This window comes from Arvicola amphibius, chromosome 5 (assembly GCF_903992535.2).
Source record: "Arvicola amphibius chromosome 5, mArvAmp1.2, whole genome shotgun sequence".
NCBI lineage: Eukaryota > Metazoa > Chordata > Mammalia > Rodentia > Cricetidae > Arvicola > Arvicola amphibius.
Genome location: NC_052051.1, coordinates 71312858 through 71328018, shown reverse-complemented (window position 1 = coordinate 71328018; position 15161 = coordinate 71312858). Strand labels below are relative to the sequence as shown.

Here is a 15161-nt window from a genome sequence, read left to right as displayed (position 1 = left end):
GAGCTTGAGATCTTAGCTGTATTCAGTGCCACCACCTGACCTTGGGGAAGAAGGAATTTCTTTATTAACTGATGGAGGAGGGTCATCTGTCTATGTGTTACTTTCATTGGTTAATAAACTGCCTTGGCCCTTTAATAGGACAGAAAATTAGGTAGGCGGAGTAAACAGAACAGAATTGTGGGAGAAAGAAAGCAGAGTGAGGCAGATGCCTCAGGCAGTCGCCATGCCTCTCCTCTCTGAGATGGATGCAGGTTAAGATCTTTCCAGGTAAGCCACCACTTCGTGGTGCTACACAGATTACTAAATACAGGTTAAAGCAAGATGTGAGAGTTAGCCAATAAGAGCCTGAAACTAATGGGCCAGGCAGTGTTTAAATGAATACAGTTTCCGTGTAATTATTTCGGGTAAAGCTAGCCGGGTGGCGGGAAGCAGCCCGCCATTCCCATCTACAATTAACCTCAAAAACTGTTTCTTTAAAAAAAGGATGTTAATTAATCCTGGCACTCGGGAGGCAGAAGCAGGTGGATCTCTGTGAGTTCGAGGCCAGCCTGTGTAGTGATGGGAGCAGCAGTCAGCATTCCTGCCACCCAGCTCCTGGCCGCCTGGCTAGCTTATGCCCCAAAATAACAACACACCAACTGTATTCTTTTAAACACTGTTTGGCCCATTAGCTTCAGCCTCTTACTGGCTAACTCTCACATTTTGATTAACCTATATTTAGTAATGTGTGTAGCACCACGAGGGGTGGCTTACCAGGAGAGATCTTAACCTGCATCTGTCTTGGAGAGGCATGGCGACTGCCTGAGCCATCTGCCTCACTTCTGTCTTCCCAGCATTCTGTTCTGTCTATTCCACCTATCTAAATCCTGCCCTATCAAAAAGCCAAGGCAGTTTCTTTATTAACCAATGAGAGTCCTCCATCAAGCCTGGTCTATAAGAGCTAGTTCCAGGATAAGGCTCCAAAGCTATAGCGAAACCCTGTCTTGAAAAAAATGTTTAAAAGAGAGAATTCTCTCGATTATATAATCTGTTAGACAAATCATGAGTATGATTTATTATTTCAGACAGCTATGCAATAGTGATGCTGTTCTGAATATCAAATCTTAGCCAATGGAGGAGCATGATGAGCAGAAAGGTGACAAACAGCCCGCACGATGTGCTCAGGTAGCAACAGAAAGAAAGCACCGCTGGGCGCTTCCGCCTCCTGTAGCCTGGGTTGTCAGTGTCTCTCTTTACATCTTCGTGTCACTCTCTGCCAAGTCAAATTATCAGGTACGACTGTTTCCTCAAAAGGATTTTCCCCTCAGCAACTGGCTGAGGAAAGTAGCATATTTCGTATGAGTTCAGAGGAACAATAACTGAAATTGAATCATTTCAACAAAAAAATAGGTTATTTCAATTTTTTTAAGTGTGTCTTGTGTGGGCAAGATGCATCCAAGATTCCAAAAAGCTAGGGCTTTTACTATTCCAGAAGTCTATCTCAAGGTCTAGAGTCCAGTGTAAGACTGTCTGACTGGCGTCTTGGGCCATGTATCTACACTTAATGGAAAGAGTTCGTGGGGGGGGGGGGGAAGATAACTTATAGGAGGAGGCTGAAGCTGACTAAAACTGGCTCTGACTGCCCAGTAGGAAATCTCAAGGCCAGTCCAGCCACGGGAAGTGGTAACTTTCCCCCCAGTCAACTGGGAGCCTGTGGTGGAGCCCCAAGATTGATGACACCATGACATCAGATGGCCAGAGCCAATGAAGGAGAGACAATACAGTGGTCCAGATGACGCTGACCCCCGGGTCTGCCTGACACCCACAATAAACGAGTCTGCTTTGCTACTGACCTAACTCCCCAGAGTCTGTGACATCTTACCCCGCCCCCAGGGTGTGGTATCAGGGGGCAAGCAACAGTAGCTGTTGTTTTTTCTTTTTAATTTTAGAAAGTTTAAATTTCTAAGCCAGGCATGGTGGCATATGCCTTTAACCCCAGCACTCGGGAGGCAGGAGGCAGGCAGATTTGAGTTTGAGGCCAGCCTGCTCTACATAGTGAGTTCCAGGACAGCCAGGGCTACACAGCAAAACCCTGTCTCAAAAAAAAAGTTACATTTGTGTTTCTATCCCCCTCCCACCCCATCAGTGTGTGTGTGTGTGTGTGTGTGTGTGTGTGTGTGTGTGTGTGTGTAGCATGCATGTGGAGGTGAGGGGTCAAAGGAGAACTCAGAGTCACTTCTCGCCTATCACGTGAGAGCTGGGAGCTTTGGAGCCCAGCTCTTTTACCTGCTAAGTCATCTCACTGGCTCCCAAGAGGCAATTTTTTTGAAAACCGAATCTGGGTTCTGCTGGATAAGGAGAAGGAGGGGCTACTATCTCTTTCTGCACAAAGTTGTGCTGATGGGTTGGTGTCTGGCCCCATAGGCGGCACTGCTGAGATCATCTAAGTAGAGAGCAGGTCATCATTGGGTTTCACAGAAACGGTCATACCGTTCAGTGCTGGGCAGAAACAACCCCACTGGGCTGTCTTTAGGAGGTGAGCTGTGGGGTCAAAGCAGTAAGCAGTAAGGCGTGGGGGAAATGGCTCCTGTATCCTAGTCGTCAGCCCGTGCTTTTTAACATGGTGTGTGCAACCTGACAAAATGAGAGCCCGCCCAACTCTGTTCTAGCTGGTTTGAATGTGAGACTCCCTAAGAGAATGAACCAGACGTGTACATCTTTATTCTTAGTAGGGCCAGGTGATCTAGGTTGCTCAAGGTCAGTCTTTTACCAGTCTTCAAAGCCTTTCGGCGCACACTGCTTTCTGTGGCTTGCAAACCCATCTGAACTGATGCTGGCTGGCTCTCTCACTAAGAGCTGCTTGTGCTGAGCGGGCAGTGTTGGCTAAGGTGGTGTTCAACCTGACATTGTGTTAAGGCCCCAGCTCTGGGCCTTAAGCCTGTCTTCAGCATCACCATCTCTCCATGCATAGGAGTTGGAACTACAGGGACTGAAGAGATGACTCTGTGTTTAAGAGCACTGGCTGCTCTTCCAGAGGACCCAGTGTCAATTCCCAGCACACACATGGCAGCTCACAATTGTAACTCTGGTTCCAGGTGATCTGATGCCCTCTCCTCGCCTGCACAGGCAACAGGCACTTCTACACATACAATGATAAAATAGAGTTGGAACTGCATTTGGAGAACTTAGCTGAATTGCTCAGGCCACAAAAGGCAATGAGGTGACATTCACATTGAGCTCTGCGGTCACCCTCCCTCTGTCCTTGTGTGCACAATCGACTTACCTCAGGGTGACTTTGGAAAGAAATCTGGCATAGGACCCTGTCTTAGGGTTTCTATTGCTGTGGAGAGACACCATGATCACAGCAACTCTTATAAAGCATTTAATTGAGGTAGCAGCTTACAGTTCAGAGGTTCAGTCTGTTATCACCATGACAGGGAGCATGGCCACGTGCAGGGAGACATGGTGCTAGATATATCTTAATCAGAAAGTAACAGGAAGTGAACTGTCATACTGGTTGTATCGAGCATATATGAGACCTCAAAGCCCACATCCACAGTGACACACTTCCTCCAACAAGACTACAGCTACTCCAACAAAGCCACACCTCCTAGTAGTGCCTCTCCCTATGAGCCTATGGGAGCCAATACATTCAAGTTACCACAGACCCTGACACTTTCATACTTTGAAGAAATCAATTCCTGCCTTAGTTTACAAAAGAAAACTGAAGCGCCTGTCTTTCATTGACCGGTTCCCCATCAGTGTAAACCTTTCTAGAAACATCGTTTCCAGACACCATCATCATGGCCCATTCTGTTTGTTAATGCAGCAGCAGTTAAGGGTGTGGGTTAGTACTTGGGAGACAGGTGTATCCCAGACTGTCTTTGGTCTCACCATGTAGCTGAAAATAACCTGGATATCCTGTGAACTCCCTGCTTCTACCTCAAGTGCTAGGATTGCAAATGTGTGCCACCCTACCCTGTAGTGAGTGTAGAAGGAAGCGGTGGCTGTGTCCCGCCACCCGGCTAGCTTTACCCAAAATAATTACACGGAAACTGTATTCTTTTAAAACACTGCCTGGCCCATTATCTGTAGCCTCTTATTGGTTAATTCTCACATCTTCCTTTAACCCATATTTAGTAATCCGTGTAGCACCACGAGGTGTGGCTTACCAGGAGAGATCTTAACCTGCGTCCATCTCAGAGAGGAGAATCATGGAGACTCACTATGGAGACTGCCTGAAGCGTCTCCCCTCCTGCTACCCAGCATTCTGTTCTGTCTACTCCGCCTACCTAATTTTCTGTTCTCTTAAAGGGCCAAGGCAGTATCTTTATTAATAATGAAAGTAACACATAGACACTCCTCCATCATTTCCCCTTTTTCTGTTTAAACAAAAAGAAAGGCTTTAACTTTAACATAGCAAAATTACATATAACAAAACAGTTATCAAGCAAGAATTACAGTTACAATATTTAAACCTATTTTATCTTTTATCATAACTAAGGAAAACTTTAACTATTGAACCATTCTTCAACTCCATCAAAGACTCCAGAAGGATATAATATTACCTAAGTAAACAAGTCATATGTAACTTTCAAACTCTAGAAATGACAGAGACAACTCGCTGTCTGGACAGTCACCCAAAGTTCCTCTGTACCGTTGGGGCATCCATCTTCAGCCTACAGGCCCATAAGTATCCAGCAGACATTTCCATGAAGCAGGAAATTCCAAAGACAGTTCAGTCACTTTTTGCTGTGTCCTGCAGAATGTCTCGCAGACTCTTTAATGAATCAGGAACCCCAAAAGGCCATCTCACCTTTAGGCAAGTTCAGCAGTCCTCTTTCTGTGGGTTCCTTGTGTCCAGTTTATGCAACAGTCTAGGCAAGAGCAGTTTCTTGCCCAAATGGCTAACAAACTCCATAAGTAGCCTCTTCGATGCCCATCTTCCTCTTGAAGTAGATTGGTGCTGCCAGGAGCAGACGTGTCTCATTGTCATGAAAAACCCTAAATTATTAAAACATTAAATGCCATGTTCTGTAGTCTTTGAAAGATATGAAGAATGTCTATCTAACTGAAATATATCTCTACATATCTAGAAAATCTAATAACATGACTACAAGCTTAACTATTATCAATGATTATCCATTAAAAACTTATATTTCCTAATTATGCATTACATTTTTAAATGAACTACACAATTACAATACCTTAATCAAAGCAGAAATACATATACATATAACAAATTGACCTTAAAATCCATATCATTGCAAATTATTCATCTCTATACCATATCCCCCTTTAAATGTAAAAGAACATTTATAAACAATATTTGGGAATATGGGTACAGTTATCTCTCTCCAAACTGCTTCCTGCTGAATGGGGGCGCTGTTATTTAGGTCTTTCATGGTATAACCTGTCTGCTAGGTTCATCCCAGTCGGCAGTTGAGCGAAGTAATTTTTTGAGGGTGTTCACAGCAACCTTTCAGGAGGGCGTGGTCTATCATACCATATTGGGATAGAAGCAATCCACAGAGTCTCGTCCTCTGTGAAAACAAAAGAAGAAACTCTTTTCCAAAGCATCATGTTCTTAGATCCAAATCCTGAAGTCATACTGTTAAGATGTCCATTCTGGTCTAGACTGGCAGCCCATATAATGAAATGTCTCTCTGTATTTAGCTCCTTTACAGTCAAAAATTTCAAAGAAAACACAATAAAATACACAATCCAGACTCTCTGTGAATTTTCCATTTTTACGTGGCTTATTTTTACTCTATCACTTTACTTTATTCTGTCTCTTTAAAGACTTTACCTTTTTTTTAAAGCATTAACTTTATTATCTATATATTTTTTCTCTCTCTCAAGCCTACGTATATTTATCCAACATTGTGAGCCATTTAAAGGCCTTTTATGTCTGAATCTTTTCTATTGTGAATCAGTAAATGTTTTTACTATCCAGGAGCACTTTTTAAAAGGTTAAGCACTTCTTAAAAACTTAAGTTGCGCCATGTAGAGGTAATACGGTACCGCCTGTTTCCAGCCAAGTCTAAACCTTAACTGCGCTGTTATCATGGTAATTACAATAGATAGTTCCTGCCTGAGATCAGCACAGTTCAGCATGGCGGAGCAGAGCCAGAGCCGCTCCTGCCTCAGTCATTTGGTGCCCCTGAGCCGCACACAGTTCCAGGCACACAGCAGTCCACATTGGAGCCGCACTCAGCAGTTTAATTCCGAGACTGAGCCTGAAGCACAGAAACTCTTTTCATCCAAGTTACAGCCAAATCTGATGCGCAGTGCACTGCGCAGTCTGAAAACATCTCTCTATGGCGGCAGAAATCCCCCCATGCTCTCCTGATAGCCTAAGCCTGATTCCGCCATCTGCCCAGGTGCAGGCAGGGAGCAGGGAGCCATCGGCATGGTCTCAGCTCACTCTCCTTCCGATCCCAAGCGGGAACACAAATATCCAGGCCCATAAAAGCCACTGAAATGCTTTAAAGCCAGAGTTTGCAATGGCGGCACAGCACCAGGAAGCCGCGTTTTAAAATGACTCAGCTTTTTCTCTGCCGCTATTGCCGAAACAGGAAATCTCTCTATAGCACATCCAGGCAAACAGCAAAAAGCTGTGTTAAACTCTCTCTCTCCTTTATTTAAAGCCCTCTCAGGTTTTTAAGTGGATTTAGTCACCACGTTGGAGCGCCAATCTGTAGAAGGAACCGGCAGGGCTGTGTCCCGCCACCCGGCCGCCGGCTAGCTTTACACCCGAAATAGTTACATGGAAACTGTATTCTTTTAAACACTGCCTGGCCCATTATCTGTAGCCTCTTATTGGTTAATTCTCACATCTTCCTTTAACCCATATTTAGTAATGCGTGTAGCACCGCGAGGTGTGGCTTACCAGGAGAGATCTTAACCTGCGTCCATCTCAGAGAGGAGAATCATGGAGACTCACTATGGCGACTGCCTGAATCGTCTCCCCCTCTTTCCCAGAATTCTGTTCTGTCTACTCCGCCTACCTAATTTTCTGTTCTCTTAAAGGGCCAAGGCAGTATCTTTATTAATAATGAAAGTAACACATAGACACTCCTCCATCAAGTGAGACTTCATTGGTATTTTAATAAATAAAGCTTGCCTGAAGATCAGAGAGTAATCAGCCTTACAGACCAGGCAGTGGTGACACACACCTTTAATCCCAGTAGCCAAACTAGTTTGCCACAGAAACCAGACCGGGCGGTGCATGCCTTTAATCCCAGCCCTATAGACTGGAGACATAAGACCGGAGGAGACAGCTCATAGACACCATCTCATTCTGAGATTCCTGGATCACCATCTCAGACTGAGGTAGAGGTAAGAGCCAATGGCTGACTGTTTGGCTTTTCTGACCTTCAGGTTGAACCCCAATTTATGTCTCTGGGTTTTTATTAATCATGCTACACTACCCAGTTTATGAGGTGCTAGAGACGGAACCAAGAGCTTCATGCACAATAGGCAAGCAACTTATTACTAGTCCTGTTCATTGCTTTAAAGGAAAAACAAAAGCAACACTAGCCTGGGCTTTCTGCACATACCTTGGATCTGAAGGGGAATGCATTTGTGAAGTGTGTGATAAGCAGCATACAGGTTAAATATTGGGGTACTAGGGAGTACTACCCAAAACCACATTCGTGAACATTTTAGCCCCCAGCTGATGGTGCTATGGATTGGGAAATGACAGAATCTTTAGGAGGTGGAACATGGCAGAAGAAAATGAGGCAATTGAGGGGCATGCCTCTGAAGGAAATACTGGGTCCTCATCTCTTTCCTCTCTTTGCTTCCTGGAGCACATGAGGTTTGCTTTGCTCTGCCACACACTCGGTGCCTTAACGGTTTGCTTTGTCATACATGGAAAAGCGATGGAGCCAGCCAGCCAGCCACAAGGCCTCTGAAACTGGAAGCCACAATAAACTTCCTTCTTTCCTAAGTTGTTTCTCTCAGGCATTCCACCACAATCACAAAAGCTGCCTACCATACCAGAGAACAGGGCTGTTAGGGCTACTGAGGCCTCAGGCTTACAGCAAATCACCCCATACTTAACCCACTGCTGATGGAAAGAGGAACTGACCAGAGGGCTCCTTTCCAATTTCTTACATTATTGGAATAAAATTCTTTGATGAATAATCTTATTTATCTCATCTAAGGCCCCTGTTCATATATACTCTCTTACATGGAAGTAAGAAGAATGACCACTGAGAGCCATATTTCCCGACCAGTGCCTACAGCGATCCATTGAAACAGTATTACTTCCACCCCGTCACTGTGCAGAGCCTCTGGCAAAGGGAAGGATGGCTATAGCCTGCAGGGGATGACCCTTCTAAACCAGGAGCTCAAACTTCCTAGTCTGTGGAGCCGTTATTTCCTCTCTGTGATTAGCTTCCCTGAGGGTGGGTGGAGGCACTGTGGTTCTTAGCCCTGCTATGCTTGGCCTGGTAAATTCCCATTCATCTGGTTGTCGGGATGTGTAGGTGTGGTGTGACGTGGGATGGTGGTGACTTACGCTGAGCCAGACCTGGAGTTTTGTGTTGTAACTCATAAACCCAACCTCTCTGAACCCAATAAGACCCGGCACCTTTCAGAGCGGAGTGCAGTAGTTTCTTTGAATGGCCAGCTCCCGAGTATTGACACTGAGACTTTTTATTTTATTATGAAAGCTTACACTTGCTCCCAACTAGCTTGTAAAACTTAAATTAACCCATGTATATTAAGCTATTTTTTTGTCACCTGGCTTATTACCTCTTCTCAGTATTGTACATCTGACTTCCTTCACGTCTGGCTATGGAATCTCCTGCCTCACATTCTTTCCCAGAGTTCTTATCTCTGCCTGAAAGTCCCACCTATCCTCTCCTGCCTAGCTTAATCAAACCAATTAGAAGATGCCTTAGGCAGGTGAGGTTAAACAGAGACACGTTCGCACACAGTGTACAAAAAGATTATCCCAACAATAGTTATGTGAGCACTTCTGTTTTCACAGTATGAGGAACTGAACCCAGAACGTTGTGTGTGCTTCCAAATGCTCTACGATCAGCTACAACCCCAGTCCTTTTTATTTTGAGATAGGTTTTTGTCAAATTGCCCAGGCAGGCCTTGAACCTTTGCTATTCCTACCTTAGCCTCTGGAGTGAACTCGACTTTCAGGCCTATACAAGTCCTGGCTACAACCTAAGAGCTTGTTTGAGGCATGACCCTGAGAATGATCAGTACAGTTGCTCTCATAATTCTCAGTTTTCAATATGAATAGTATTGCCTCTACCCAAACCCACCAAGTGTTTAAAGATTACAGATAGATCACAAGTGGCACCCGTTTCCCTGGCTAGGGTATGGCGTTTAGGCAGCTCTGCCTTGGGATTCAGTTAGTCCTCCCCTAATTAATCCCTTCTTTTCTGCTCTGAGTTTTTTTGTTTGTTTGTTTTGTTTGTTTGTTTGTTTTTGTTTTTCAAGACAGGGTTTCTCTGTAGCTTTGGAGCCTGTCCTGGAACTAGCTCTTGTAGACCAGGCTGGCCTCAAACTCACAGAGATCTACCTGCCTCTGCATCCCAAGTGCTGGGATTAAAGGTGTGCGCCACCACCGCCTGGCTGTTCTGAGTTTTTAACTTGATCAAGTGTTTAACTGTTGCGACCAAAACTACTTCACTGAGACAGTTACTAAGAGAAAGGTTGGCACGAGAGCAAATCCTGAGCTGTGGGAAGGAGGCAGTGATCAGAACAAATGTCTGAGCATCCATTGGCATTTATAATGATAGGACCTACTGCAATGGGGGATTTGGCTCGCAATGTCTCTGTTCCCTCCCTTCTAGTAACAGACACTTCAATTGCCTTTTGGGAAATTACATCTATCCTTTCAGTCTGGGGAAACTATTAATAAAAGTTCCCATGACCAAATCATAAAGAATGGGCATGTTTTCTTCTGGAGTTTCACCCAAGTGAAGTTCTGCAAAGAACTTGTAAAACAAAATACACTTCTTGTTGTTGAAACTGTGACTCTCACGTGTTCAGCTATAAGCAGCAGACAACCCAGCTAATGTAATCAAATAAAATCTGATTGTTTTGCTGTTGCATCCACAATCCTGAGATAAGCAGCTACCTGCTTTGGTTCAATTGGTCAGCAGTCTGAGCTGCTCTATTAGTGGGGGCTTCATCTTTCCCTCACAAACACCAAGTCCTGCACTGCATCCAAATTCAAGGCCATGTGTTTCAGTTTCCCTTACTAGGAAATTAAAATCTGTCTTACAAAGCTCGAGGTGTCTTCTTGCTCATATATTCTGCCTGGTTCTGGACCGTGTGACTATGTGAGCTGCAAGAGGAATGGGGAAAGCTAGTATTTACTTCCTCCAGCCTCTGTGGGCCAAGGAAGCAAAGGAAAAGGACTGTGATTGGCATAGCCACGTAGCAGCATCTCCTCTCTAGTGGCTACGCTGAAGGCCACACAGTTGATCCTGCTCTACCCCCGAGTCCCAGTCCCGTACTGGACTTTGCACCTCCCAAATTCCCAAGCTTTCAGTTTTGTTAAGGTTTCAGTGTGAAATTCCTCCCACAGGCTCAGCTTTGGGTTGCTTGGTCTTCAGCTGGTGGTGCTATTTTAGGAGGTTCTGGAAACTCTGGGAGGTGGAGCCTGGCTGGAGGAACCAGACCAAGCTTAGCAAACCTGATTGTTCTGGTTGATAAGGTTTACTTGAACGTCTCATCTGCCAGGCTTCTTACGCCTTACTCCGCTAGCCTAGCTCACAGACTTTAGTTTCATTAACCTGTTTAATCGTTAACTTTCATTAACAGTTTCACTAATTTCAGGTTTTCCTACCTCTGCAAGGACATGGGAATACATCTACCTAGAAAAGCAAGCATAAAGGCTGGACTGCATTTTTGAGAACATTTTTTTTTTTTTTTGAGACAGGGTTTCTCTGTAGCTTTGGAGCCTGTCCTGGAACTAGCTCTTGTAGACCAGGCTGGTCTCGAACTCACAGAGATCCGCCTGCCTCTGCCCCCCGAGTGCTGGGATTAAAGGCGTGCGCCACCACCGCCCGGCGAGAACATTTTTTGAAATAGTGGGAATTGTGGAGTGGAACTCCCCAAGCCCTCAAGTCCACACCAGCATAATGGATAATTCAGACTAGCAATAAAGGGCTGCTTTGTGTTTCTTAGACTAGCATGGCCCTTGGATTATGACACAAACAACCTCCAGTAAGAGTCAGCCTACTTGCTAGAAGAGGAACTTGGAGACCAGAGGCCATGAAGGCAACCTTGACCTTACCATGGTAGGACACAGAGTTCCCGTTTAAAACGGGCTTTTGATATCACAGATGAAAGAATTTTAAAAACAAGGCACAAGGTAACTTGAGGACATTTATTGGAGTTGGGAGGAGAAAACAATAGGTCATGCAGCTGTGTGGGAAGGGGGAAGGAAAAGGGAAAGTTGCCTTCTGTGAGCCAGAAGCCAGAAAGTGTCCCTGTTGCCTAGTGACCTTCTGCAAGCAACTGGAGGCGGGGCAAGGGGGGGGGGCACATAACAGATATTTGGTTAGTGGGAGAGCTGTTGGGTAAATTTCTGTGCCCTTAGGCATACCTACCATATAGTTCTTTTCATTGGTAACTTAGGTTCATCTTGTTTAAGGAATAAAATAGCCTTTGCTCTTTACTGTAGGAGGTGGAGGAGGGACTCTTATCTCAAAGGACTCTTATCTCAAAGGCAGCCCCCTCATGGTGTTCTTATTTCTATTTTATAGACAACGGACTTAAACAGCTCTGATGATGTGGTTCTTTCACTAAGAGCATTTACTGATTGATCTTGCAGAAGACCCTGGTACAATTCCCAGCACCCACATCCTCATCTTCTGTGGGCTTCTCAGTGCCTATGAAACACATAAATTCACGCACACACCTAAATCATGCACACACATAACTTAAAAAAGGAAAAAAACCTGATTTACAAGTCAAGCACCATGCTAGGTGTGGTAATGCTTGCCTCTAATTCCACCAGGTAGAGAGACAGGAGGGCTGCTCTAAGTTTGTGGCCAACCTGGTCCACATAGAAAGTTCTAGGCCAGCTTGGACTACCTTACCTCAAAAAACAAAAACAGCTTCTCCCACAAGTCAAACTACTTGCCCAAAATGACCAGTTTGGACATCAGACTCTTTCCTTTGCTGCCTATCCTATATATATTACACACACACACATAAATACACACACATACACACATACACACACACACACACACACACACACACAGCACTCACTTATGAAGCTGAGGCTGTCTGAGCTTTTCCTTGTTCAGTCATGCTGGTGATCATTACAAGAACGTCTGCTAGGAAACTGACTTCCCCTTAACTAATGACTAATATTTCATACAAATAAGCTGTACCTGTTCTGTGGGCAGAACATCCAGTTCTCAGGAATGGGTGTGGTGTTTGGGTGGCCCCATGAGGATTTCCTTTTGGTGTTAAACTGCCTGTCAGCCCCTGATAACTTACATGTCTAAAAGGGAATTAAACTTCATAAAGAAAATAAAATTGTTTGCTTCGGAGTCATTACAAATTCAGACTGGTTCCCCCTTTCCAGGATCTTGCACAGTATCGCTAAATTTATCAAAAAAAAAAAAATTCCTCCTCTTTCTGTAGAGGATCAAGTCAGCCACCCATTTTCTCAATTTCCTAAATAATGAGTCAGGTATGCTAGAACCCGGTTGTTGGGAAATATTTTCCGCTCTCCGATAAAAGGAGAGGAAGGCTGAATTTCTCTCGTAACCTTGGCCAACTCCGGGAGCAGTATTAGTATTCAAGAGCAGCAGAAATCGAATTGATAGGCGCTGGGAGGAGCCTAGCCGAGACGAAAGTGCTCCCACAGCAATTTTGGAGCCAGTAGGGAAGGGCTGCAGCCGGGACTAACAAAGCCCAAAAAACGGACCTGGCTTTCCGCCCAGCCAGCTCGCGGGGCGGGGCCTCTGCTCTCTAGAGCCCCGCCCTTTCGGGGCGGGGCGAGAGCGAAGGGTGGGGCCGCGCTCCGTCGGGGCGGGGCCTGTGGAATCTCCGAATTCCTAGACGCGGGGCCTTGGCACGCGTCTCTCGGCGCGGGGTTCCTCTCACGCAGCCACCCTTTCAAAAGATGCCGAAGGGGCGGCGCGGCAGCCAGAACCCCAAGATGAGCCAGCGGCCGGCTCCGCCCCTCTACTTCCCGTCGCTCTATGACCGGGGCATCTCGTCGTCTCCGCTGAGCGACTTTAACATCTGGAAGAAGCTCTTTGTGCCACTGAAGGCGGGCGGGGCGCCGGCGGCCGGGGTGGCGGGGGTAGCGGGGATCCGACCCCTGCCTCTGGCACCCCCAGCTACGGTGCCGCCGCCGCCTGGCCTGGGTCCCCCTAGCGAGCGCCCGTGCCCTCCGCCCTGGCCGTCCGGCCTGGCCTCTATACCTTATGAGCCTCTGCGCTTCTTTTACTCGCCCCCGCCAGGGCCCGAGACGGCAACTTCAGCCCTGGTCCCCGGCTCCACGACCTCCTGGCTCGCCTCCGCCTCCCACCCCGAGGAGCTGTGCGAGCTAGAGATCCGGATTAAGGAGCTGGAGCTGCTCACCATCACTGGAGACGGCTTCGACTCCCAGCGCTGTGCGTGACTGCCAACCAAGCCCAACCCTAGCTGCCCTAATTGTCTGCTAGAGTCCATCAGTCGCCAGAATGTGACGACCCCAGACTGTCCCCAGCCCAAAGAGTCCCACTTCCAAAATCTGCCCCCCAAAGATCCATACCCCCACGTGCTGAATTTCAACCGACCCCTGCCTCAACACACCTGAGCTATTCAAGTCCTTTAGTGTTAAACCCCACCCCTCAGGGGCTCTCCCTCTGGGTCTTGACACTTGAAGTACCCCCTTCCTAAACTTCACCTTACACAACAGTACCACATTTCTGTAGTCTGGAACTTCACCCACGACAGGCTGCCTATCTCTTGAGACCTTAACCTTCAATATTTAGTCTTAAACTGGGGTCTGTGGTTGGGAAGAGATGGTAGGAACTGCCCAAACCTTGAAGGCCCTCAGTCATTCAACGAGGTGCCCTGGCCCGCCCTTCCTTGGGCCCCATGCCTCCTTATAGCCCTCTGACAGAATCTTGGACTCTGACATCTGATCTTAGGACTCAGGTTTTGGGAATCTACCCCAGAGCTGACCAAGTGTATTGGTGTAAGCAGGAGTCCTCTGGAATATGAACTGATTCCTCTCTACTGGGCAGCAAGGGAGTTAAATCCAACTGCATTTCCAGAAGGACCGATTGTTCAGGCTTTAGTAGTCATAGGCTGTCCTTTTTCGCCATCTGTTCTAAGGCTTGAATTTGACTACTAGAGGAGGAAAGATATCACTGGAAAGACCATTTCACCTGTTAAATTACTCCCCTCTGCCACACAGGCGGGTGAAGTGTGCAAAAAGACCAACTTAGGTAGGCACAGCCATGGGAATGGTCTCCAATTCATCCTGTAGGATATAGCATAGCCACAGGAGACATCCCTAGAGTTAATCTTTTCGCTCGTATGAGTTAGATGTGTCTGGCTGTTAAGGAGACTTTAGGGTTGTGCACAATTACTTCTCAGAAGCTTGCCCTGGAAGGTAGAGGATTCCTCCTTTGAGCGGAGGTGGTGCACACCTCCCAGTACTTAGGAGGCTGAGGCAGAGGGATCAGGAGTTCCAGAACGGCCTGGAGCTACATAGGAAGACACCGAGAAACAAAACAAAAAGCCTCCCCAGCTACAGCTGAGTCTGTTTTGCTCTCCTGCAGATAAATTCCTGAAGGCGCTGAAAGATGAAAAATTACAAGGACTGAAGACGACCAGGCAGCCTGGAAAGTCGGCCCCTGTCTCCTGAGGAGCTGCCCTCCAGAGCCGGGCAGCCACCTCCTTAGGTGTTAGTGCTTAGATAATGTGTCCTGTTTGTTGTCATTTCGAAGATGGTTATTTTCTGTTCTGTCTTTACTACTGTTATTGTTGCTCCTGGAACATACGTCACATACAGTGCCTACTTGCATGGTAAATCTCATGACGTTTGTCCTCTCTGCTGATGTTGGGGATCTCTCTCACGGGGTGTAGGATTGCTGTCTGACCTGCTATTCCAAGTCTCCTGTGGTCTAAGGAGCAGACCCAACACTATCACTGCTAGACACAGCAGGCTGGCCCATAGATGGGGA

General features: G+C 46.4%; 1 protein-coding gene across 1 annotated transcript; it reads left to right on the top strand.

Annotated features, from left to right (window-relative positions):
* Positions 1–13032: 13032 nt before the first annotated feature.
* C5H11orf91 (chromosome 5 C11orf91 homolog) lies at positions 13033–14972 on the top strand. The gene is made up of 2 exons (XM_038331840.1): positions 13033–13598; positions 14757–14972. Exons 1-2 carry the CDS (start codon positions 13103–13105, stop codon positions 14840–14842), a joined length of 582 nt encoding a protein of 193 aa, XP_038187768.1. The 5' UTR covers positions 13033–13102; the 3' UTR covers positions 14843–14972.
* The last annotated feature ends 189 nt before the right edge of the window (positions 14973–15161 follow it).